At 43.3% G+C, this 23110-nt stretch overlaps 1 protein-coding gene across 3 annotated transcripts in view; it reads left to right on the forward strand.

Moving 5' to 3' along the window:
- The window catches only part of GK (glycerol kinase), a 60270-nt gene that overhangs the window by 30790 nt on the left and 6370 nt on the right, over positions 1-23110 (forward strand). For 2 of the 3 annotated variants that reach the window (XM_060234101.1, XM_060234102.1), the window contains 4 exons: positions 1276-1396; positions 2163-2306; positions 3840-3920; positions 14193-14279. In XM_060234101.1, coding sequence (XP_060090084.1) covers positions 1276-1396; positions 2163-2306; positions 3840-3920; positions 14193-14279 — 433 coding nt within the window. The remainder of the gene's footprint in view (positions 1-1275; positions 1397-2162; positions 2307-3839; positions 3921-14192; positions 14280-23110) is intronic. The other variant, XM_060234103.1, reaches the window with a different exon arrangement.

The raw sequence follows: 23110 nt of genomic DNA on the forward strand, positions 1-23110 counted from the left end.
GGTGAGTGGGCGTCAACGTGGCAGATGCGGTTCAATGTGGCCAAGTGCAAAGTAATGCACATTGGGGCCAAGAATCCCAGCTACAAATACAAGTTGATGGGGTGTGAACTGGCAGAGACTGACCAAGAGAGAGATCTTAGGGTCATGGTAGATAACTCACTGAAAATGTCAAGACAGTGTGCATTTGCAATAAAAAAGGCCCACGCCATGCTAGGAATTATTAGGAAGGGAATTGAAAACAAATCAGCCAGTATCATAATGCCCCTGTATAAATCGATGGTGCGGTCTCATTTGGAGTACTGTGTGCAGTTCTGGTCGCCACACCTCAAAAAGGATATTATAGCATTGGAGAAAGTCCAGAAAAGGGCAACTAGAATGATTAAAGGGCTGGAGCACTTTCCCTATGAAGAAAGGTTGAAACGCTTGGGACTCTTTAGCTTGGAGAAACGTCGACTGAGGGGTGACATGATAGAGGTTTACAAGATAATGCATGGGATGGAGAAAGTAGAGAAAGAAGTACTTTTTCTCCCTTTCTCACAATACAAGAACTCGTGGGCATTCGATGAAATTGCTGAGCAGACAGGTTAAAACGGATAAAAGGAAGTACTTCTTCACCCAAAGGGTGATTAACATGTGGAATTCACTGCCACAGGAGGTGGTGGGGGCCACAAGTATAGCCACCTTCAAGAGGGGTTTAGATAAAAATATGGAGCACAGGTCCATCAGTGGCTATTAGCCACAGTGTGTGTGTATATATAAAATTTTTTGCCACTGTGTGACACAGAGTGTTGGACTGGATGGGCCGTTGGCCTGATCCAACATGGCTTCTCTTACGTTCTTATGTTCTTATTTTTTCCTAGTATCTTGAATACTGTTATAATAGCATATAGTGTGCGAGGGAAAGGGATACCTCTTCCTAATCTCACAGTGCCACAGGAATTGCCACCACAGCCCTTGAAAGGGGAGAAAGACAGACCAGTTGCTAGAACAGTCATCTGAGGTCAGAAGTGTAGATATAGAAGGGAGTTCTTAGGCTTTGGTTAAAATCTGGGCTGTAATTCGTGCCTTTGTTGCTAAAGGCAAGAGCTATAAATTTCTGAGGTTGGTATTCTGATCCTAGGAATAACTAACAGTTGACATTACAACTTCAGATTATATTCCTTCTACTGTGGTGTTAGCACTTCCCTAAGCATTGGTGGGAATCTTCCCCCCCACCCCCCACCACCTAAAGTTCTCATATGAAGCTTGTAAATATATAAATGGTTCTATTGTAAGATATTGGATGCCATGAATAAAGACTGTGGGATACCACTAAGCCAGTTACAAGTTGATGGAGGAATGACAAACAACAAGATCCTTATGCAGCTCCAAGCGGACATTCTCTGTATTCCAGTAGGTAAGAGCTCTGGAGTCACTTTGAGAACAACTGCTATAAAAACTATAGAAGTATGAATGCTAAATAACAAACTTTCTCTGATTTGTTTGCCTCCCTCTTCTTTTACTATGGTTACTTAAGAATATATATTAAAAGTGTTTCCAGGTATAGCAGATTATTCAGTGTTGTTTGCAGAAGTTCTTCTTACAATAAAAAGCTGAGCTTTAAAACTATCTAGAGATATCACATGCATGCTTTTTAACTAATCCTGTTTGCCCATTTTATTGTGAATATCCAAACAGGTATTATCCATAATTAACTCTATGTGAGAAGTACCAGTCCACACCAAATGCTTTTTTTAGCTACAGACATGCTGTGGACTACTTCTTTAAAAGTACCTATGCTGTCAGCCTACCCAATTTCTGGTGGAGGGGGGCTGTCCCCCTGTTATTGATATAGGGCAGTGTCACTACTACTCCTGCAGTTGCTATGGAAAGGAAAAATTTCTCAGACACGTATGGGAAAGTTACAGAAGTACCAGCAGCACCCCAGGTATCCATTGTAGCTGTGGATTGGATGCCATATATAAAAGCCATTTTATGTGTCCTTCCTATCATAAGAACTTCAGTAAACTTTACAGTTCACCTCTGGTGACCTATCCATAAAGTTCAAACAAAAAAAAAGCGAACGGAACTTTTTTAAAAAAACCTGCTATATATGCAGTATTTTCATTGTTTTGTGTAATTCATCCACTCAAGAACACTTTTTTCCTTCATTTCTTTCTTAGTAAAACCATCCATGCCTGAAACCTCAGCACTGGGAGCAGCGATGGCAGCAGGAGCTGCTGAAGGAGTAGGAGTCTGGAGTCTGAATCCTGATGACTTGACAGCAGTGACTTGTGAAAGATTTGAGCCACAGATCAGTTCTGAAGGTAAAGAGAAGAAACTGATACATGATCTTTGTAGTCAAGGGTACTATGGCAATCTCACCCTCTTCGCTCCCTCATACGTGGGATGTTTTCTTCTGTCTTCTTTCATGTTGAGCAGCCCCTCTATTTTCTTATTTGTTTGTTTATGACTGTTCCACCCAGTTGCTTTATTTTAAATATATTGATATTGATGCTGGCCCAGCCCAGGGAACTGAGGGAAGAGGGGGGAAATCACCTTTTTATATACTGCTTTGAAATGGCACACAGGAGGCTTTTGAAAGCTCAATATAAACAGAATGTTTTATTTAACTTGGAGAAGAAAAGGTTGTCAGGTGTAGGATGTATGAGTTAAAAAGTAATAAAATTGAGGTAATTTTCTATTCACACAAACACCAGATAATTTGTTGCCAACAAGTGTTTCTGCTATTCAACAAGGTCTTTAAAACTTTGAGGAGAAATGTTTTCTTTTTAGTTTCTGCTTAAACACTCAAGCATAGGTTTCTGAGTTTCACCAACTGAGTTTTGGCAGGAGGGCAGGATATAAGTGGAATAAAATAAAAAAAATAAATAAACATGTAAACTTTAGAAGGTGAGAACATAAAACCAAGTTTTCAAAATCCTTCTCCCTTTTTTTGGGGTATATTTTGTATTTGTGTGTGTGTGCACACCTGGAAGTAGTCATTGCAACCTGTGGTGACTGACACCTACTGGGGACATGGAGGATATTCAGAGAGGTGGCTAAATAAAGCCTGCTTCTGCCTCCCAGCTCTGGTATTCCAAGGAGGTCTCCCATCCAAGTAATTGTCAGAGTCAACCTTACTTAGCTTCTGAGATTGGGCTTGACTGGACTATCCAGGTCAGGACTCCAAAATCCTTCTTTATACACAGACCAGGGATCACGTCTCTAGAAACTATTTCCCTTCTTAACTGAGCAGGGATAATTTCTCTTTACTAGAAACTATTTCCCTTCTTAACTGAGCAGGGATAATTTCTCTTTACTAGAAACTATTTCCCTTTCTTGGCTGGAATGAGGATCCTCCTTGATCCACTCACTCGCTTATCCTCCTTCCCAGTCCATAGTCAGTACTTAATTGACTCTTCTTCAGCTCTCAGTTCCCAACTGTCATTCTTTAACTGACTTTCTCAGCAGAATTCCATTTTAACAGTCTGTCTCTTAAAGGTTCTTAGATGCTCTTAGGCATTAACTTCTGACGGTCTGTACACCAAGGTACACCAAGCGTCTGCCTGTTTGGTTTTTTGGCTGGTTTATACTGCTTATGGGGGCTAACACAGTTTGTCCTGTTAGCATAGATAGCCTCACACAATGTGTGGCATGTCCCAAAAAAATGTCTGCCTGTGGCACACTTCCTTCAGTTTGGTTACTGGAGCTATGGGATAAGGAGTTTGGGAAGGTGCTATTTAAATGTGACTTCAGTCTAGAGTTTATACAACTGGACAGCTGTTGTTTCTTCATTGCAAATACTTACAAGAAGTATGCATTAGAATTTGAAATAAAAGTATTCCTTCTGGTTCCAGAAAGTGAAAGTCGCTATGCCAAGTGGAAGAAAGCTGTTAGGAAATCAATGGGCTGGGAGACCTCAGAACCTCATACTGGTGGTAAGCCATTACATTTACAGTTGGCTTAAGTAAGTTCTGGTTGAATCTAAATACACCATTTGCTTTTTTGCAAGGAATGTTGTGAAAAGAAATCTTTCTTACTAGTTTTATTTTGAGGAACAAACCCAGAAACCACCCAAACTATGAAATAGCTTATTAAATAGTTCCAGCATGTGTGATCAATGGTGTTTAATTCAAGCTTCGTTAAAAAAAATCAAGATGACAAGATGCAATGAGGTTTTATTTAGATTCTGCTGAATTCAGTTTCTTAATACCTGTAACAGGCCAAAAAAGGTGTTTCTCAAATTGCTGGAGGAAGGTGCTTCTTATGACTGCAGGTACACTGAGAATTTACAAATACCACCTCAGGCTGTAACTATTTTGTCATTCTAACTGCTCTTAAGTAGCATTCTACATATTGACAGGGTAAACTTTTTCATATCCAGATAGTAAAAAGGGTAAGTAGCCAAGAATAGTTCAAAAAGCTTCTTTTGTGACTAGTGAGATAAAAGACTGATCTCTCATAAGTGGAGACCAACAGATAATGTTTTTATGTACTAGTATGTGGGTGTTGCGATTACAAATAGGATTAATTTTAAATAGAAGAGAAATTGACATATGCTATGGCTGTGAGCTGCTTAGGAACTGAGCTGATTTACACTCACCTGTGGAAACTGATGAATGCAGTTGATTTCCAGAACGCTATGTGTGATCCAGTGCCCCCCACACATTAGATGAGCTGATAGAATACTGGCATAACCAGGCCTCGGATTCAGCGGAAGCCTTTCTGAGAGTTCCACTTCCTCCTTCCCATCTTCTCCATTGAATAGTAGGTGCAGCTGCATAACAATTCCTGTATGAGCTCCACCACTTACTTTTCTACAAAACGACCCCTGAACATAACCATCTTTCTGAAGCCATTGACAAAATTTCTCCCTGATGCCCTCAGCACTCGCACCCCAAATTAGCACCTTGGTTTACCTTGGATCTTCAGAGGATGAAGAGGGAGCTTAGTCAGCTAGACAGAGTTTGGCAATGGACTCGTGACGAAGCTTTTTTTTTCACATTTATATTCTGCCCTCCCCACAAGCAGGCTCAGGGCAGATTGCAGACATATAATTAAGCCATCTGGCTTCACAGTATTACACAAATTAATAAATGATTAAAACACATTAAAACAAGAATTTAAAAAACAAATTGTACCATTTGTTATGTGCACAAGAAATAGGAACATAAGCTACAAGAACATCTTACAGGACATTTATGAAATCTTATAAGATGGTGGTGAAAGCTGCAAAAAAATAGGCTTCTATGCGGCCTCCATTGCATCTGCTAGTTCTTGCCCGGCACAATTATATAGGGTAATCAGGTCATTAAGCTCCCTTTCAGAGGGAACTAAAAAAATTAGTAATTCAGCAATTAGCTGTGAGGCTCATCACTCCACAAAGACCTACCTGCCAATGTTGATACACTACAACAGCTGGAGGCTCAGTAATGGATCGATTTGATGAATTCTCTAAGGACAAGATTGAGAAGATCCTGGACTTGTCTCCTAGACCCATGTTCATCATGGCTGGTGAAAGTCAGCCATGATGAAATACTGGTCTTCCTGGCAGATATCTATTCCTGAGCTTAGGGATCTTTCCAGGGACCTTAAAGGAAGCAGTGATGAGCCCACACTTAAAGAAACTATCCCTGGATTTCACTGATCCATCCAACAACTGCCCAGTTTCAAATGTTTTGTTCCTGGGCAAAGTAGTTGAGAGAGTGACAGCGGAACAGCTCCAGGTATTCCTGGATGATACCTCAGTCTTTGGTCCAGTCCAGTTTCTGCCCTGGCTATGGGATGGAAATGGAAGAGGAGGCGGCTGAGAGGTGAAATGATCACCATTTTCAAGTAGTTGAAGGGCTGTCATATAGAGGATGGTGTGGAATTTTTTCCTGTGGCTCCAGAAGGTAGGACTAGAACCAATGGGTTGAAATTAAATCAAAAGAGTTTACGGCTCAACATTAGGAAGAAATTCCTGACAGTTAGAGCTATTCCTCAGTGGAACAGGCTTCCTCGGGAGGCTCTCCTTCCTTGGAGGTTTTTAAACAGAGGCCATCTGACAGCAATTAAGATCCTGTGAATTTAGGGGGAGGTATTTGTGAGTTTCCTGCATTGTGAGGGGTTGGACTAGATGATCCTAGAGGTCCCTTCCAACTCTATGAGTCGGCAGTAGTCACCCTTACAGATGACTTCCGTAAGCACCTGGGTTGAGGCAGGTCAGTGCTGCTGTTCTTACTTGGCCTTACAACAGCATTTGACATGGTCAATTATTACCTAATGACCTAATATCTGCTTTGCAGATATGGGGATTTGTGGGACAGCCTTGAAATTGTTTGTTTCATTTCTTCGCAATTGGGACAGAGGGTAGCACTTGGGGAGAGGGTTTCAATGATACTCTCTGATGTGCAGTGTCCCTCAAAGGGTAATCCTCTCCCCAGTGTTATTTCACATCTATATGCACCCCCTCGCCCAGCTGATATGGAGCTTCAGGCTGGGTTGTCACCAGTATGCTGATGACACCCAGCTGTTGAGAGTGTGACAGCAGAACAGCTCCAGGTATTCCTGGATGACACCTCAGTCCTTGATCTCTTCCAATCTGGTTTAATGGCAGCTAATGGCTGGCTGGCTGAATACCACCCCAGATAACTTAGCCAAGGATTTAGAAGCTGTGGTTGGTGGGTTGAAGCAGAGCCAGTTAAAATCAAAGATGAGGTCATGTGGCTGAGTCAAGAAGATCCCAGGTTAGAATGCCAGCTTCTAGCCCTTGACAGTGTGCAGTTAATACCAATTCCACTTGTGAAGAGCTTGGGGTGTGTTTCTAGATGCCCCCCCCTGTCAATAGAAGTAATCTGTGCAGCACATATACATTCAGGAAAACTTCATGCTTTATCAGTGTTCATTTAAAGGTACAGTAATGTTAATAAGTTATACAAATTTCACTGATAACAAAAACCACAATGCAAGTGGTAAAAATCAATTTCACACAATAGTCCTCGTATGAATCCTAGGACATCAGTTTCACAGTTGTCAAGACCAAACTTGTAAAGTAGTCCTCCCAGAGCGTCAGTCACTGGAGGAAAAAAGCCTCAGACAGAACAGAGATTGGTTTCGGCTGCATGCCTTTGTCAATCACACATCTCTTAGCATTTTACTGCTTAGCGGCTCCTCCTGATGCAACATAAAATAGCTAATGTCAAACTCTGTCCTTCTTACAAAAATCAACCCTACCATTACCCAACTACTCACCTAAAACATCATATTTTAATCAATGGAAACTCCAGTCTAATTATTTCTGCTATTGAACTTGCATCAAAGTTTCTCAGCTGGAAACGTCCCTCTGTTGAAACTTACTAGCATCACCCTTCTTAAAAGTTACATACTCAAATGGTTACAGCTGTCCCTATTACTTTGTTTTAAAGAGGTTCAATTTTTTTATTACAATTTCTAATATAACAACCAACAATATGACATGGTCTTTTACAAATGCAAGATAATTTCAGTGTTACAATTCCTTATCATATCATTATAATGACAAAAGAGTTAATATACTTCAAATATTAATAGAACCCAAAACTATACTTTACAAAAATACTAAGTCAAAACTCTGATTAAGCCCCATTGGCATCATTGTCTTTAACTTATGTATCCAGTAACACTCACATTAAATTAAGTGTTTCTGAATATCTGTTCGTACAAAAGGGTGGGCATCAAATTTTTCCAACACTAAAAAAGAGAAATCATTCGGGGAATGATGGGCATCAATAAAATGTTGGCAGAGGGGAGCCTCTATTTTTTGATTTTTCAGACGAGACTGATGCTCACATATTCTACAACTAGTGCAGAACGCTGTGGCACGGCTGTTAATGGGGCTGCCGCGACGGGAGTACATTCAGCCAGTGCTGAGAGAGCTGCACTGGTTGCCTGTTGTGTTCCGAGTTCGCTTCAAGGTGTTGGTATTAACCTTTAAAGCCCTCTATGGTCAGGGACCTGCCTATCTACGGGACCGCCTTTCCCCATATATCCCCCAGAGAGCACTGCGATCAGGGACAAAAAATCTGTTGTCTGCCCCTGGCCCAAAAGAAGCCAGGCTATGTATAACAAGATCCAGGGCTTTTTCAGTGGCAGCACCAGAACTTTGGAACACCCTCCCAGAAGCTATAAGGGCCCTGCGGGATTTGTCTGTGTTCCGCAGGGCCTGTAAGACCAAATTGTTTAAACAGGCTTTTGTGGTCTAATTGAAAAAGGGCTGCCACCGGACATCCTACAGAATGCTGGCGATCATAGTCGAGAAGTCAATACCGCCTATACTGGACTGAAATAGCACTATAGAATGGTTTTAAAGTTGATATGTAAATTATGGTTTTATATGTTTTATTGGACTGATTGTTTTTATAATGTTGTAAGCCGCCCTGAGTCCGCTTGCGGAAAGGACGGGATATAAATGGAAAGTAATAAATAAATAAAATTATTCTTGTACGGACTGCCCTTATCGAGGATCTGACGTATAGCTTGGAGCATGCACATTTATTAAGTACACTATTCTCTTACTGGCACATGTAGTCCAAGCATTTAATTTTTTCCGAAAGTGTGGCAAAATCAGTTCATCAGTATGCCACACCAGCTCACAGACTGAGCAAGCTCCGCAGGGGAAGTGCCCTTTAAGCTCTGGAACCCTTTGTTCTATATCTTGATTCTCGCATCTGCTTTTATTAAAATGTTTCTCAGACTTCTTGTCTTCCTCAAACCTACAAATGGCAGTTGCTCACACCCTGGGATATCACATATCAAAAACCAGTTTTGTGCTATGATTCTCCTGACTGTTGGAATAAGGTGTAAAATCAAAAGCACATGATACTCCAGCCTGTCATCTCCACTGTTTTTTATCTACCACTAGATCTTTGCGCTCACCCTGTTTTGCTCTCCATAGTGCTTTTTTTACAATATTCTCCAGATACCCTCTTTTATTAAACTGTTCCATCATGACTTCTGCCTGCTCATTAAAGTCTTCAGGGAAGGTGGAATTTCTACGAATGCGTAGAAACTGCCCATACGGTAAGTTAGTCTGCAAATGTTGCGGGTGGTGGGAATCAAATCTAAGGAACAAGTTTCTAAGGAACGCCAACCTATTATCAATGGTGTGAAAAACCCATGTATCTAAATAATTTAACCTGTCTTTCTGCGCTACTCCAGTAAATTTAACTGAGTCGTGGATAGTATTTGCCCAGTCAAAGAATTCATTTATACTCCCTGGGTCACATAGAGTAAGAAAATATCGTCAATAAAACAATAATAAACCAAGATGTTATTGAAAAGGGGATTATTACTAGAATTACAACTTATACGTTCTTCAAGACCAGCCATAACAATATTAGCTAAGCTTGGAGTAAAAGCACTCCCCATTGAAACCCCCTTCATTTGCAAAAAAAAATCTTTGAACCTAAAATAACTTTTCTCCAAAATCAAATCAAATCAACTAGTTGCATTATAAAGAATGAGGGAGGATCTTTTTTCATTCTTTTTTCAAGGGTTTCTTATATACAAGCTCTGCCCTCCTCATAAGGGATGTTGGTATATAGCAAAACCACATCCATTGTGACTATGAAGGCTTCTCTAGGTATAGCAATATTTTCAATTTTGTTAAAGTCTTTTGTATCTCTTAAGAGGCCCGAGATTTCTCTGACAAATGGCTGTAATTGTGCATCAACAAATTTCAAGGCTGGTTCCAAAAGCGACTTGCAGCCCGACACTATTGGCCACCCTGGTGGCGGCTTCCCTCCCTTATGAATTTTCGGTAATATATAGAAGATTGATATTCTCAGATACTCAATCAAATAGCAGTAGCTTCCATGATATAGCCCATGAGTTGGGCATCTGTTACTACCATTTTAACGAGTCTTAACACATTATCAGTCAGGTCTACATCTAGATGTTTATAAAAAATGTTGTCCAGCAATTGTCTCATTACTTCTTTTTCATAATCACTTCTATCCTGTATAACAAGCGCCCCACCCTTATCCACCTCTTTAAAAATAATTGACTCATCTGTCCTGAGTCCTTCCAAAAGCTGTTGATCTGACATGGAAATATTATGCTTTATTCTTTTATTTTGGCTTTCCATCTTTTTGATTTCCTTCATTACCATTTTTTCAAATGTCAAGATAGCTGGATCAGAGCACAATGGTGAAAAGGTGGATCTAGGTCTAAACATATCTTCCCGCATAGGGGAATCCGCACCAAAAAAATTTCTTAATCTTATCATCCTAAATAATTTAAACCTATTCTAGTTTGCATCGAATCATACCTTGGAGTGGGCACATAGCCAAATCCTAAATTTAATACACGCATCTCATCAGATATCAGTACTCTCGTGGAGAGGTTTATCACTAAACTTTCTTCCTCCCTCTGTTGTTCTGTTGCCCCTGAAAAAAATATGCACCTTTCTTGTTGTTTAGATCTCCATTTGGGCAACAACCTCCTTGGAGGTACCTCATCGCCAGAGGAACTGATTTTGCCACACTTCCGGAAAAAATTAAATGCTTGGACTACATGTGCCAATAAGAGAATATGTACTTAATAAAATGTGCATGCTCCAAGCTGTACATTGGATCCTCGATAAGGGCAGTCCATACAAGAATATGTGAACACTGGTCTCATCTAAAAAATCAAAAAATAGAGGCTCCCCTCTGCCAATGTTTTATTGAGGCCCATTATTCCCCTAATGATTTGTCTTTTTTAGTGTTGAAAAAATCTGATGCCCACCCTTTTTCTTTTAGCCTTAACTTGAGCCAGAGCCAGTGGAGCTCTCTTCCACATGAGATCCAGACCCTGCAGGGTTTGCTTCAGTTCTGCAGGGACTGAAAACAGAAATATTTTGCCAGGCCCTGGGTTGAAGCAACAAGATTTCTGTATGAATTGGCCACTCCCAGCCCTTTCTCAACCATCTATCCCAGGGGTCCTCAAACTTTTAAAATAGGGGGCCAGTTCACTGTCCCTCAGACTGTTGGAGGGCCGGACTGCCGTTACTGTACAAGGCCGCGGGCTGTCAGTTCTCCGTCTTCTGCATCTCTCTCCCTTCCCCACACCACACACCCCGCCCTGGGAACTCACCTCACCTCGGTATCACCTCACACTCTGTCTCCGCCGCCTCAGCCCAGTGCCGAAAGTGTGCGTTGCTAAAGCGAGTTTAGGTCGAACGTCACTTCCGGTCTGATTTTGCCATAATCCAGCGGGCCGCATAAACATCCTCAGTGGGCCGCATCTGGCCCGCGGGCCGTAGTTTGAGGACCCCTGATCTATCCCATCAGTTCCACCAGTTTATTATCCATCAGTAATCTGGATTTGGTTATGTTACACTACCTTGTGCTGCCTGAATTTGCCATCTGATTTGATTTTTATCTAGTGTTCTGATAATTGTTTTAAATTTATTTTATTCAATTTATATCCCGCCCTCCCCATGAAAGCAGGCTCAGGCGGCTTACACACCCATGTAAATACATGGAACATAAAACCACATTGAGATATAAAAAAGATACAAAAAACATAAAAGCATAAAACCGTTTCAAGTGCTATAATGATCTTTAAAATTTTCTATTTGTTGTTCCAGCTTGATGTTCTATAGAAAGATCGATCTTAGGTTCATGTTCAAGGAAGGTCCTTTCGGATAAATAACTAATTTATAGTATTCTTAACACTAGTGTTATCCACCCTGTGCCTTGCTGTGCAGGGGAGGGCAGGTTAAAAGTCAAATATAATAAATAAATACGTAAAGGAAAAATAAGAGTAGGGAAAAATAAGAATAATCATGCAATCCCATATTAATAGCTCTAAACCTGTAAGAGTATAATAGAATAAGAGTAGAACAGAAAGTCTGAACAGAATCAGATCTGCTATTAAAGATATGCAAATTGGCTTCTAATTCTAATCAAAATATATCAGGCTTTATCCCTACTTTGTTGTCCCTTCCTAAATAATACTGAAAACTCCAGTTCAATACTGAATACTAAGCTGAGTTGCTTTTACTTCTCAGCAATTGTGTTTATGCTTTAAATGACCATCTTAGTAAATGTGTTTCATGGTGAGAGCATTTCAGCACATGTTATTGTAATGAAAAATTAAATGTATTCTATTGTGACAACTGAAGAGAACCGTGAACTAGAAGCTCCGTTAGGCAGAGGGGAGTTGTATCATTTAGATCAAAGTTTCTTAAATTAGACTCCATTCTGGGTGAGAGAAGGGCTGGGGTTTGTAACAAGTAATAATTCTGACCTTTTAATTTCTTAAAGCCCTAGCAGTTTGTAGAGTAAAAGTGCATATGGTCTCCCTGACCCTTGTTTCTCTGTTCTTGTCTCTTACGGGATTTTGTAAGCTTGAGAAGTTTGCAGAAGGAACCCAAATGTAGAAGATAGGAACAAAAGTGCTCTTGCAGAAGTAAGATTGCCTGAAGTTGTCAGGCAGGTCTGTGATAGGAGGGCATTGGTGGAGGTGTTGCCAGATTAGATTCTCCAACACTTCTCCTGATGTGGCACAAATAATAGGAATAATCCAAATGTGTGGGTTTCTTGCAACAAAAGCAGCTGTATGGAAATGCTCTCTCCTTGCTGGAATATTATGGCATGAAGGTTAATGGGGCAAACTCTACCACCCTGTCTTTTCATACTCTTTTTCACAGGGCTGGAAATAACTATTTGGCTCTGTCCTGGGTAGGTCAAAGTCTTAGTTTAGTGTTTTTCAAGAGCCTTAATGAAGCTAGGTCTCTCTGAAGCCATAGCAGCAAAGAAAACTTTGGAGAAAAGACTACAAAGCAATTCCTCCTTTTCTGCCATTGTTAAACTCTGCTCTCACCCTAACAAACACACACACTACCTGTGTGTGTGTGTGTGTGTGTGTGTACACACACACACACACACGTATATATATATATATATATATATATATATATATATATAAGAGGGAGGGGTGTTGAAGCATTTTGAATTCAGGGGTTTGGGAGCTGGGTATAAGAAGCACTTTAAGTGTTCTAAATCATGCACTGTGAAAACTATTTCCTAAGCCCTTTGGTGGTATAATTGAGAGACTGATAGAATATGCTTTTAATTTTAAGAAGTTTGTCTCAGTACTTCCAGGTGGTTTAACTGTGCATTTTGAAACACTGTTTGGATTGTTATATAAGGCAAGCTTTAAATACATTTTGCTGAAAAGACTGCATTATTTTTATAATGAAAAATGGCAGCATCTATAGTTCTTGTGGATTAGAAGTGATGACAAGTGTAGAGTAGGAATAAGGCTTGATCACAAGATCAAGGTGCATATTTTCGGGGGGGGTGGGAATATGAGAACCATTGAAGTAAATGCAGTAATTCACTATATTGATGCTTGCTTAACTAATCATGCTGTTTGTAATCTCACATTCCTTAATGTCTAAGTACAAACTATAGGCTAGGGGAAAAGAGAAATTGTTTAGAGAGTAGTGGTTTTAGGACAGTTATAATTAGATAGACATACTAGCTGTTGAATACTTTCAACTCTAGTTTCTGGACAGTGGAGAATACATGCTTTGCCCAGCCACAGATACAGTACATGTGATGAAGAAGCCAGTGTGTTTCACTGGTTTGTAAGATAGCATATGATAAGGGTGCAAGAATGCACATCAGGAACGATTCATTAATCCTATGCTCTTTTCCTTTCAAGGGGGAAAAACCCCAGTGAGGCTATAAAAGTAGCACCCATGTAATATATTGACTTACACATGTATGTTCATGAAGAAGGTCATGCGTGTTTCTCCACCATCACCTATGCTGGATTCTTGGCTGGGTGACGGTGCGAACTAGCCCTTGCTATTGAGCAAAATATGAGTATTAGTAATTCCATGGTGTTCAATCAATTAAATAGTAATTCTATAGTGTTCAATCAATTTAATTTAAAAATCTGCTCCATTAACTTTCTTCAGGAAAAATATTTTATCAGATTTATCTTGGAATTCTGTATTACCTGCTTGATTAGTATTAGAGATTGATTTTGCCTAAATAACTGAATAAAATGTAAGGTTGGACCAGACATAGGCATCAAAGTCCTGGTCCAATTATCCCTGTGCATTCAGTGTTTTGCAGGTATTGCTGCTGTCTTGTATTTCTACTTACTATTCACATGATTTTTTAAAAGTGCAATTTACATATTTCTCTTTTTTGATTTGCTTGATTGGAACCTCTCCTACTGAATGACGTCAGGCGAAACTAGTATCTTCTGTAGTCTGCCTTTGGGCTTCTTTGTAATGAGTAGCCTGTTAATGTTAATCGGAGCAAAGTACATCTCAGGTTAGTTTTATTATTTTTACAAGGTATCTCTGCTAGTTTAAGTGTCTGCTTATATTATTAAAAGTGTTCAGTGTTTTTCTGTTTGAAGAAACAGTAAGGATACAAGTACCTACTGGTTTTAAAGAAAGATTTAATACTTTTATTTTATTTAGGACACTCTGTGCTATCACTTCTGAGGCCTGCTTAAGGTGGCTTACATATGAACATTTGAATTTGAAAGATATTATTGGCTGTAATTCTGCAACCCACATAAATGGACAAGGGCTGTGAGGTGACTTTTCACAGGGCTCTGTCAGCTCATCTCTGTTTACCTGGTTACTGCCATGCCAGCTAAGGGCATTCCTTTCCAATGTTTCAGGATACTTAGTCATTTTTGCTGAGGCTTCTGTATATGGCTCCTTCTTGGGCCTTGAAAGAAGAGGAGCCAGTTACTTGCAGGATTAAAAGTGGCCTTTATTTTTTTTAACATCTAAACAGCTTGCACAGATATGGTAGGTATACCAGGTATAGGAATGACTGGTAGGCTGTCATTTCTCTAAGGATTAGTGGCATTGTTACATTACTCTCTTTTTGCAGTCCACAGCCATCTATCTATATAAAAGCAAATGTCCTGACTGACGCATCAATGCCCAGTTCAAACCCCTGGACCTAGAAACCCAAAATCAGGGGATTGCATTCCTTCCATGATGTAAGCACCCACTAAAAAGTGATTTTTAGAAATTCCACCGCTAAGGGGGTGAAAAGGAGTAAAATGTGTTTATGCATAGTAGTAACACTGTGCTGTGTGGCTGGCAGGCTGCTGCCTGCTTGCACACCCTTCTCTCTCATTGGTCAGCTGTGGAGCTCTGTATTCTGAGGTAAGAATCAGTTAACAGAGACTGCAGACAGTTGAACAGGTGTCCTGGCTGATTTATCAATGCCCAGCCCAAACCCCTGGACCTGTGTAATAACATCGCTTCTGCTGTTACTTCTGCTAGGAAGGACATAGGGTTGCCACCTCCATGTTGGAAAATTCCTGGAGATTTGAGAGGTGGAGCCTGGAGAGGGTGGGGTTTGAGGAGGGGTGGGACCTCAGACAGATACAATGCCATAGATTCCACCCTTCAAACCAGCCAATTCCTCCTGGGGAATTATTGTTGCTACTTTCCAGGTGAGGGCTGGAGATCACTCAGAATTACAGATGGCAGAGATCAGCTCCCTTGGTAAAAATGGCTGCTTTGCAGCGTGAACTCTGTGTCATTATACCCTGCTGAGGTCGCTTTCCTTCTCCTTTGGTCCACAGTGTGATTTCGGACCAGTCACATACTTTCAACCTAACCTACCTCACGGGGTGGTTGTTCAGATCAGAAGGGGGAGAGGAGAATGATGAAAGCTACTTTGGTCCACACTGTGGGGAAAGACTGTACTTTTCCTAGGTAGAGGCTGCAGAGAGGGGGGAGGCGATGGAAAGCTGAAGTCAGATCAGTTCCCTTACAGAAAATGGCTGCCCCGGGGGGGGGGAGGGTGGAAAGACACCAAACGTCAAGCATTCGGGTTCAATGACGAGTCGAGGTTGATACAAAGACTACGTTTATTGATAAACCAATACTTTCTGTGTAACAGGTTCTTGAGAGTAATGCTGCACATACATTGATACAATACTTTTAAGGCTTACTTCAAAAGGATTCCAAAGGATGGGGGTGCGGGGTAGCTCTCACACATAAACTATCATAAATATCTACATTCTCATAGTGTTATCAGGACTCTGTCCTTGCTTTCCCCAGATGTGTCGCACTCCCAACCAGGAATGTATGGGAAGGTACTGATTACTTCTTCTCAAGTTAGTTTCGTTTCTCACTACTTCTACTTTTCAGGCAATTAAGCAAGAAGGGGGAAGGGAAAGAATAACAGAGCTAGCAAAGTTTGGTCCTCCCTGATACTTCACAGACAAGTGTTAGGAAGGACCCTATAACAATCAATTATCCATGGAATTTCACCATGCTTGACACCAAGGTTGGTGGGAGTGAATGCCTTCACTTGGGTGAATGTTGTGGAAAGACAGCAATGGTGGGGGGGGCAGTCACCCACAGCCTCTTTCTAGAACACATTGTATTTCCCTTCACAACAGACGTTATTCCTACTGCTATTATGTTACAAAACCAATTCCAAAGCAAAACACCCTCCCTAAAACACACACAAAAATTATATATCCAGAAGTATTCTAACTGGATTAAAGGTAGTTAAATGCCATAGCAAAGCTTGGGTTTCATGCTAGTCTACATAAAAGGCATCCGGATACATTGCAAGTAGTAGTATGCTACTTACTGAAAGGCAACTACGTACAGCAAGTTCAGGAATGACATAATACATTTGCTGTTTGTTCTCAAACCTTGGTTGAACGTGTGTCTTACATCCAGCTAAAATTAAGACAAACAGACATCCCACTATTTGCAGACTTAGGGCGGGGGTTAGGAAGTTCATTCTAGAAAAAAGGAGAGTGAGGGGGAACATAATTGCTCTCTTTAAGTATTGGAAGGGCTGTCACTTAGAGGAGGGCAGGGAGTTGTTCCTGTTGGTAGCAGAGGATAGGACTTTCAATAATGTGTCTTAATTAAGGGTGGGAAGGTACTGGCTGGATTAGGAAAAACTTACAGTAAGAGTTGTTCAACAGTGGAATCAGCTACCAAGAGAGGTGGTGAGCTCCCCCTCACTGGGAGTCTTTAAGCAGTGGCTGGACAGACACTCTAAGCTGATCCTGCATTGAGGAGGAGGGTGGACTAGATGGCCTGAATGTCTCCTTCTACCTCTATGATTCTATGAAGGAAGTTCACAGTTACTTGAAACATTAATTGGACTGAAAATGACTTTCTGTATTGCAAGAAGCAGACAATTGTAAATCAACATGTCTTAATTTTGATCATGTATAATGTGCGATTCATCCCAGCTGTCTGCCTTGAAGAAACTGGACCTTATGTATTTTTGTTTTGGAGTATGTGATAGCTATTTTGTACATAGCCTCTAAGCAGAAGGATGTGAACTGCCAAAGAGCACATTGCAAGCATCTCCAGTTTGTTTATTCATCTGTCTATACTCTGCCTTATCTTCTCAGACCCAACATGACATATTCAGCTATGGTCTGACATGCCCCATTTGCAACAGTATATCCATGCCCTGGCAGGATAACTTTTTGTTCAGAATTTTTTTGTATCAACTTTGCGCTTCATCTTCAGTGTTGAAGTGCATATTTAATTATATTAATTAATGCTGGTTCAGTAATACTGTCTTCTGCACCTGGACAAGGAGACCTCTTGGGACTTGTAACTTATGTGTCCAGTTTCTGTGTATTGTAATGCACACCATTCCACACTAGACCTTTAATCTTGGCTCAGCTCTGTCCCCAAACTGATTTTCTACACTAGAACCATAGAATCATAAACTCATAGAGTTGGTTTCTATGATCCCATGATCCAAGTGTAGAATGTCAGTTTGGGAACAGGGCTGAACTAGAGTTCATCCATAGCATCAAACAGGGCAAAGAAGAGATGTGTATTACTACTGTACTCTTTTGCAATTTCACTGAATTCCATTACTTTCCTAGGTGTGGAATTCTTAGTCTCATTTATCTTCAACAAGCTCCCTTACTTTCATAGTTTGAGATGCTTCATGGTTTAAATAGTTCCTGTTTACAGTTTGGTGTAGTGGTTAAGTGTGCAGACTCTAATCTGGGAGAACCAGATTTGTTTTCCCACTCCTGCACCTGCTGGTATGACCTTGGGATAGTCATGACTCTCTTCAGAGCTGTTCCTCTCAAGAGCAGTTCTTGGAGAGCTCTCTCAGCCCCATCTACCTCATAGGCTCTGTTTTGCGAAAGGGAAGGGAAAGGAGATTGTAAGCCACTCTGAGACTCCGAATGAAGGAGAGCTATAAATCCCATCTCTTCTCTTCTTTATTTCTGAACATGTTGTAGTGAAAGGCTCTGGTTAACAAAATGCGATGATAGCTACTCAGCTTGCCACAGGGCCCTTCGGTCATCCTCATTATAATTTACCCCATATTCAGTGCTAAACTGACTGTCAGTGGAAAAAAGCTATGGGAAAGCTAAATCAAATATGGAGACTCCAACTGATAAAACTGATCATGGTCAAATACATCCTTCAGAAAATGCAGGCAGGAAGTTCTTTGGGTTTGGGTAGGAAGTAACAAAGTCCACATGTGCAATCATGTACTGGATGACACACATACACACACCCCGGTGTGTGTGTGCATCTTACAATGTTTCTTCAGTATTAAATGTGGTGTTTCTCAAATGCTCATCAGACTTTTTCTATGATTTCAGCCATTTAGTATGTACTATGTAGAATTATCAGTTTCTGGATAAAAATGTTAATTTGCACACATTCTTGGACAATTAACTGACTGTTTTAATGTATATGTAAACTACTGTGACCTGCCTTGCAGTATGCATGTACTGAATGGAACGTTAACAGAGACAAAGCTGTTATTCATGCTGTATGGCTTAGATCAGTGGTCCCCAACTTTTTAGGCACCAGGGACCGGTTTTGCTGCCACTGCCACAGCTAGGGTGGCCAGATCGTCCCGGTTGCCCGGGAAAGTCCCGATTCTGGCCCCCAATTCCTGCCTCCCGGGCTGGCTATACCGGGACCATTAGAGATCCCGGTTTAGCCAGCAGGCCGCGCGTGCGGTCGGGGAAGGCGGCGAGTGAGAGACCGAGCGTCTCTGTGCGTGCGCAAGGCAGTGTGGCGGGCTCTGCGCATGCGCGGGGCCAGGAGAGTGGGCGGCGTAGGGCCCGCCACACCGCCGTGCGCACGCGCAGGGTCGCTCGGTCCCTCACTCGCCGCCTTTCCTGACCGCGCGGCCTGCCGGCTCCTCTAGCTGGCGTAGGGCCGGAGCGGGAGGCAGGCCGGCGGCGTGGCGGGAGGCCCCGGGTCGGTGGGCTCGGCCGCCTCCTCCTCAGCCGCCGCTGCGCCTCCTGGCCAGCCCGCCCACCCGCCCGGAGGGGAGGCCGCGCCCTGGGAGAAGGTAAGCCGGCAGGGAGGGAGGGGGCCGAAAGCAGGGGGGGCAGCTGGCGGGAGGGGGCGGCCGGCCTTCCTTCCTTCCCTCCCTCCCTCCTCCCTTCCTTCCCTCCTTCCTTCCTTTCTTCCTTGCTCCCTCCCTCCTTCCCTCCCTCCCTCCTTCTTCCTTCCCTCCCTCCTTCCTCCCTCCTTCCCTCCCTCCCTCCCTTCCTTCCCTTCCTCCCTCCCTCCTTCCTTCCTCCCTTTCTTCCTTCCTCCCTCCTTTCCTCCCTCCTTCCTTCCTCCCTCCTTCCTTCCTCCCTCCCTTCCTCCCTCCCTCCTTCCTTCCTCCCTTCCTTCCTCCTTCCCTCCTTCCCTCCTCCCTTTCTTCCTCCTTCCCTCCCTCCCTCCTTCCTCCCCTCCCTCCTCCCTTCCTTCCTCCCTTTCTTCCTTCCTCCCTCCCTTTCTTCCTTCCTCCCTCCCTCCTTCCTTCCCTCCTCCCTCCCTCCCTCCTTCCCTCCCTCCCTCCCTCCTTCCCTCCCTCCCTCCCTTCTTCCTTCCTTCCCTCACTCCCTCCCTCCCTTCTTCCTTCCTTCCCTCCTTCCTTCCCTCCCTCCTCCCTTCCTTCCCTGCCTCCTCCCTTCCTCCCTTCCTCCCTTCCTCCCTTCCTTCCTTCCTTCCTTCCTTCCTTCCTTCCTTCCTCCCTTCCTCCCTTCCTCCCTTCCTCCCTTCCTCCCTTCCTCCCTTCCTCCCTTCCTCCCTTCCCTTCCCTTCCCTTCCCTTCCCTTCCCTTCCCTCCTTCCTTCCGTGGCTCTCAAATATCCGATGTTCATGTCTTGCGGCTCTCAAACATCTGACCTTTATTCTGTGTTGCTCTTTTGTTAAGCAACTCTGGCCACCCCTGGAGTAGACAATACTGACTTTGGTGGACCCAAGCACTGATTCAGTGTAAGGGAGCTTTGTGTTTGTGTCTTCTGGTGCAATTTTGTTCTCAAATCCTGTATTTACTTCATCAATATATGGGATAAGGCACTTTCTCAACTGTGCTGCATAATGCAGCCTATTTATTTTGTCCTGTTTGCTCTGTTGACTCTATCTGCGCCACCTTCATCACTTTCGGGGTGTGGATCCCCCAGTGGGGTGGGCTCCCGACTCCCTCCGCGGGCTGTTTCTGATAGCCCTGCGCCCCCTCTTTCATTTGATATGTGTCCCGTGCGGGTGCCACCCTCCCGCCGGGAGATGCCGCAAAATGAGCCCCTTTGAGGCTTATGGCGGCAGGGCTTGGGGGAAGCGAGCTAGACTGCTGTTCTTTTGAGGGGTTATAGAGTGTTTCGAGCCCATCCCTGTGGCATCGGTCCCATCTTTGTGGGACCCAGGGGGCGATGCAGCGGCCCACTGAAGCAGCCTGTCGGTCACTTCCGGGTTCCTGTCCTGCATCTCGACCTGTGTTATTAGTGACAGGCTGCTTCGGCGGGCCACTGTGCCGGCCCCCTGGGTCCCAGAACGATGGGACCGATGCCACAGGAACGGGCTCGAAACACTCTATAACCCCTCAGAAGAACAGCAGTCTAGCTCGCTTCCCCCGAGCCCTGCCGCCATAAGCCTCAAGGGGGGCTCATTTTGTGGCATCTCCCGGCGGGAGGTTGGCACCCGCACGGGACACATATCAAATGAAAGAGGGGGCGCAGGGCTATCAGAAACAGCCGGCGGAGGGAGTTGGGAGCCCACCCCACTGGGGGATCCACACCCCGAAAGTGATGAAGGTGGCGCAGATAGAGCCAACAGAGCAAACAGGACAAAATAAATAGGCTGCATTATGCAGCACAGTCTCACTGGAATCTCACTGGAATCTGACTGGCTTCTCAGCGTGGAACCCGTTCTCTCTAGTCTTCTCACTTTGAAAAAAGTTAAAAAAGAGTTTTATTTAACTTTATTTCCCCCTTTCCCTCTCTATAAATAATCTTGTTGTTTCCGGCGGTGATATTTGGGGGATTTTTGGGGACGTCACAGGAAGTGCTGTGAAGTCACTTCCTGTTTCCGGCAGTGGCATTTGGGGGAAATGATGTCATTTGGGGGAAATGATGTCACAGGAAGTGATGTCACTTCCTGCTTCCGGCAGGTGGCGCGGGGGAAATGATGTCACAGGAAGCGATGTCACTTCCTGTTTCCGGCGGTGGCATGCCGTCACCGGAAGTGACGTCACTTCCTGTTTCCGGCGGCGTGCGTGCGCTGCGCGCGCACACACACACATTCCTTCCCCCCTCAAGGTGTCCCTGGCTGGCCTGCAGATATTATGGCCACCCTAGCCCACCCTAGAGTTGCCAAGTCCAATTCTAGAAATATCTCAGGACTTTGGGGGTGGAGCCAGGAGCAAGGGTTTGACAAGCATAATTGAATTCCAAAGGGAGTTCTGGCCATCACATTTAAAGGGATCACACACCTTTTAAAATGCTTTCTTTCCATAGGAAATAATGAAGGATAGGGGCACCTTCTTTTGGGGCTCATAGAATTGGACCCTCTGGTCCAATCTTTTTGAAACTTGGGGGGAGGCACTAGATGCTATGCTGCAATTTTGGTGCCTCTACCTAAAAATACAGCCCCTCCAGAGCCCCAGATACCCATGGACCAATTCTCCATTATTCCCTATGGGAATAAGTCTCCTTAGGGAATAATGGAGTTCCCAGCAGACATTTCCCTCTCCTCCCCTGCTTTCTGATAACCCTGAAGCAGGGGAGGGCCTCCAAACCAGGCGATCCCCTGCTCCCACCTGGGAATTAAGCAAACATAACAGGAAACCACAGCTTGCAGATAATTAAACACACGGAACCAAAGCTGTGCAAATATGATTTAAGTATTCATCACACCATTTATTTATATAACCTTATTTTCTATTCTTTCAGACACTTCTGTCCTTACAAGTTTTTTCAGAATCCTTCACAGTTCATTTCATAACACAAAATCAAAAAAATCCATTCTTGGATGCCAGATTTTGTTGTAAAATACCAATGCCTGCTTTCCACTGTGACTTTTACTCGCAGGAAGTGCCATGTATTCAAGTTCTTTTCCTCTCAGGCAGCAGTCTGCTTATCCGCCAGGTGCAGCAACACAATTCTGGCTATTCCCATGTTTCATTTAAATTTCAACAAGCTGCATATTTATGCTAGGAACCCGTGCTTCCGCAACTGCTCTCATTGGCTTTTACGCTCCATTCACACGGTGTCGTGCAGATTGTGAAGAGTGTAAAAGCCAATGAGAGCAGTTGCCTAAGCACGGGTTCCTAGCATAAATATGCAGCCTGTTGAAGTTTTTTTTTGGTTTTGTGTTATGAAATGGACTGTGAAGGATTCTGAAAAAACTTATAAGGACAGAAGTGTCTGAAAGAATAGAAAATAAGGTTATATAAATAAATGGTGTGATGAATACTTAAATCATATTTGCACGGCTTTGGTTCTATGTGTTTAATTACCCACCTGGGGATTGGCAACCCTAGCTCACTCCTCCCCTCCCCAGCACTGCACTGTGTTTCGCCCCCCTCCCCTGCGAGCAGAGGAGCGAAACTCTTCCTCCTCCAGCCTGCTCTTCAAAAAACTTAGGATCAGCCCGGTTCCTGCTGAAGCAGGTAGGACTGACTCCGAGCCTCCTCACTCCTCTGCTGGTGGGGGGGGGGGGCAAACACAGCGCAGCACTGGGGAAGGGAGGGGCGGGCTGTAGCAGGGAGCAGAGCGAAGGAGCACGGCGCCGGTTTGTGGCGCAGCAAAGGGCAAGGGGGGGGCGGAGGACGGGGAGTGGCTGCTCAGTTGCTAACAGGCCATGGACCGGTAGAGGTTATCCACATGCCTA

Source organism: Heteronotia binoei, chromosome 3 (genome assembly GCF_032191835.1).
Source record: "Heteronotia binoei isolate CCM8104 ecotype False Entrance Well chromosome 3, APGP_CSIRO_Hbin_v1, whole genome shotgun sequence".
NCBI lineage: Eukaryota > Metazoa > Chordata > Lepidosauria > Squamata > Gekkonidae > Heteronotia > Heteronotia binoei.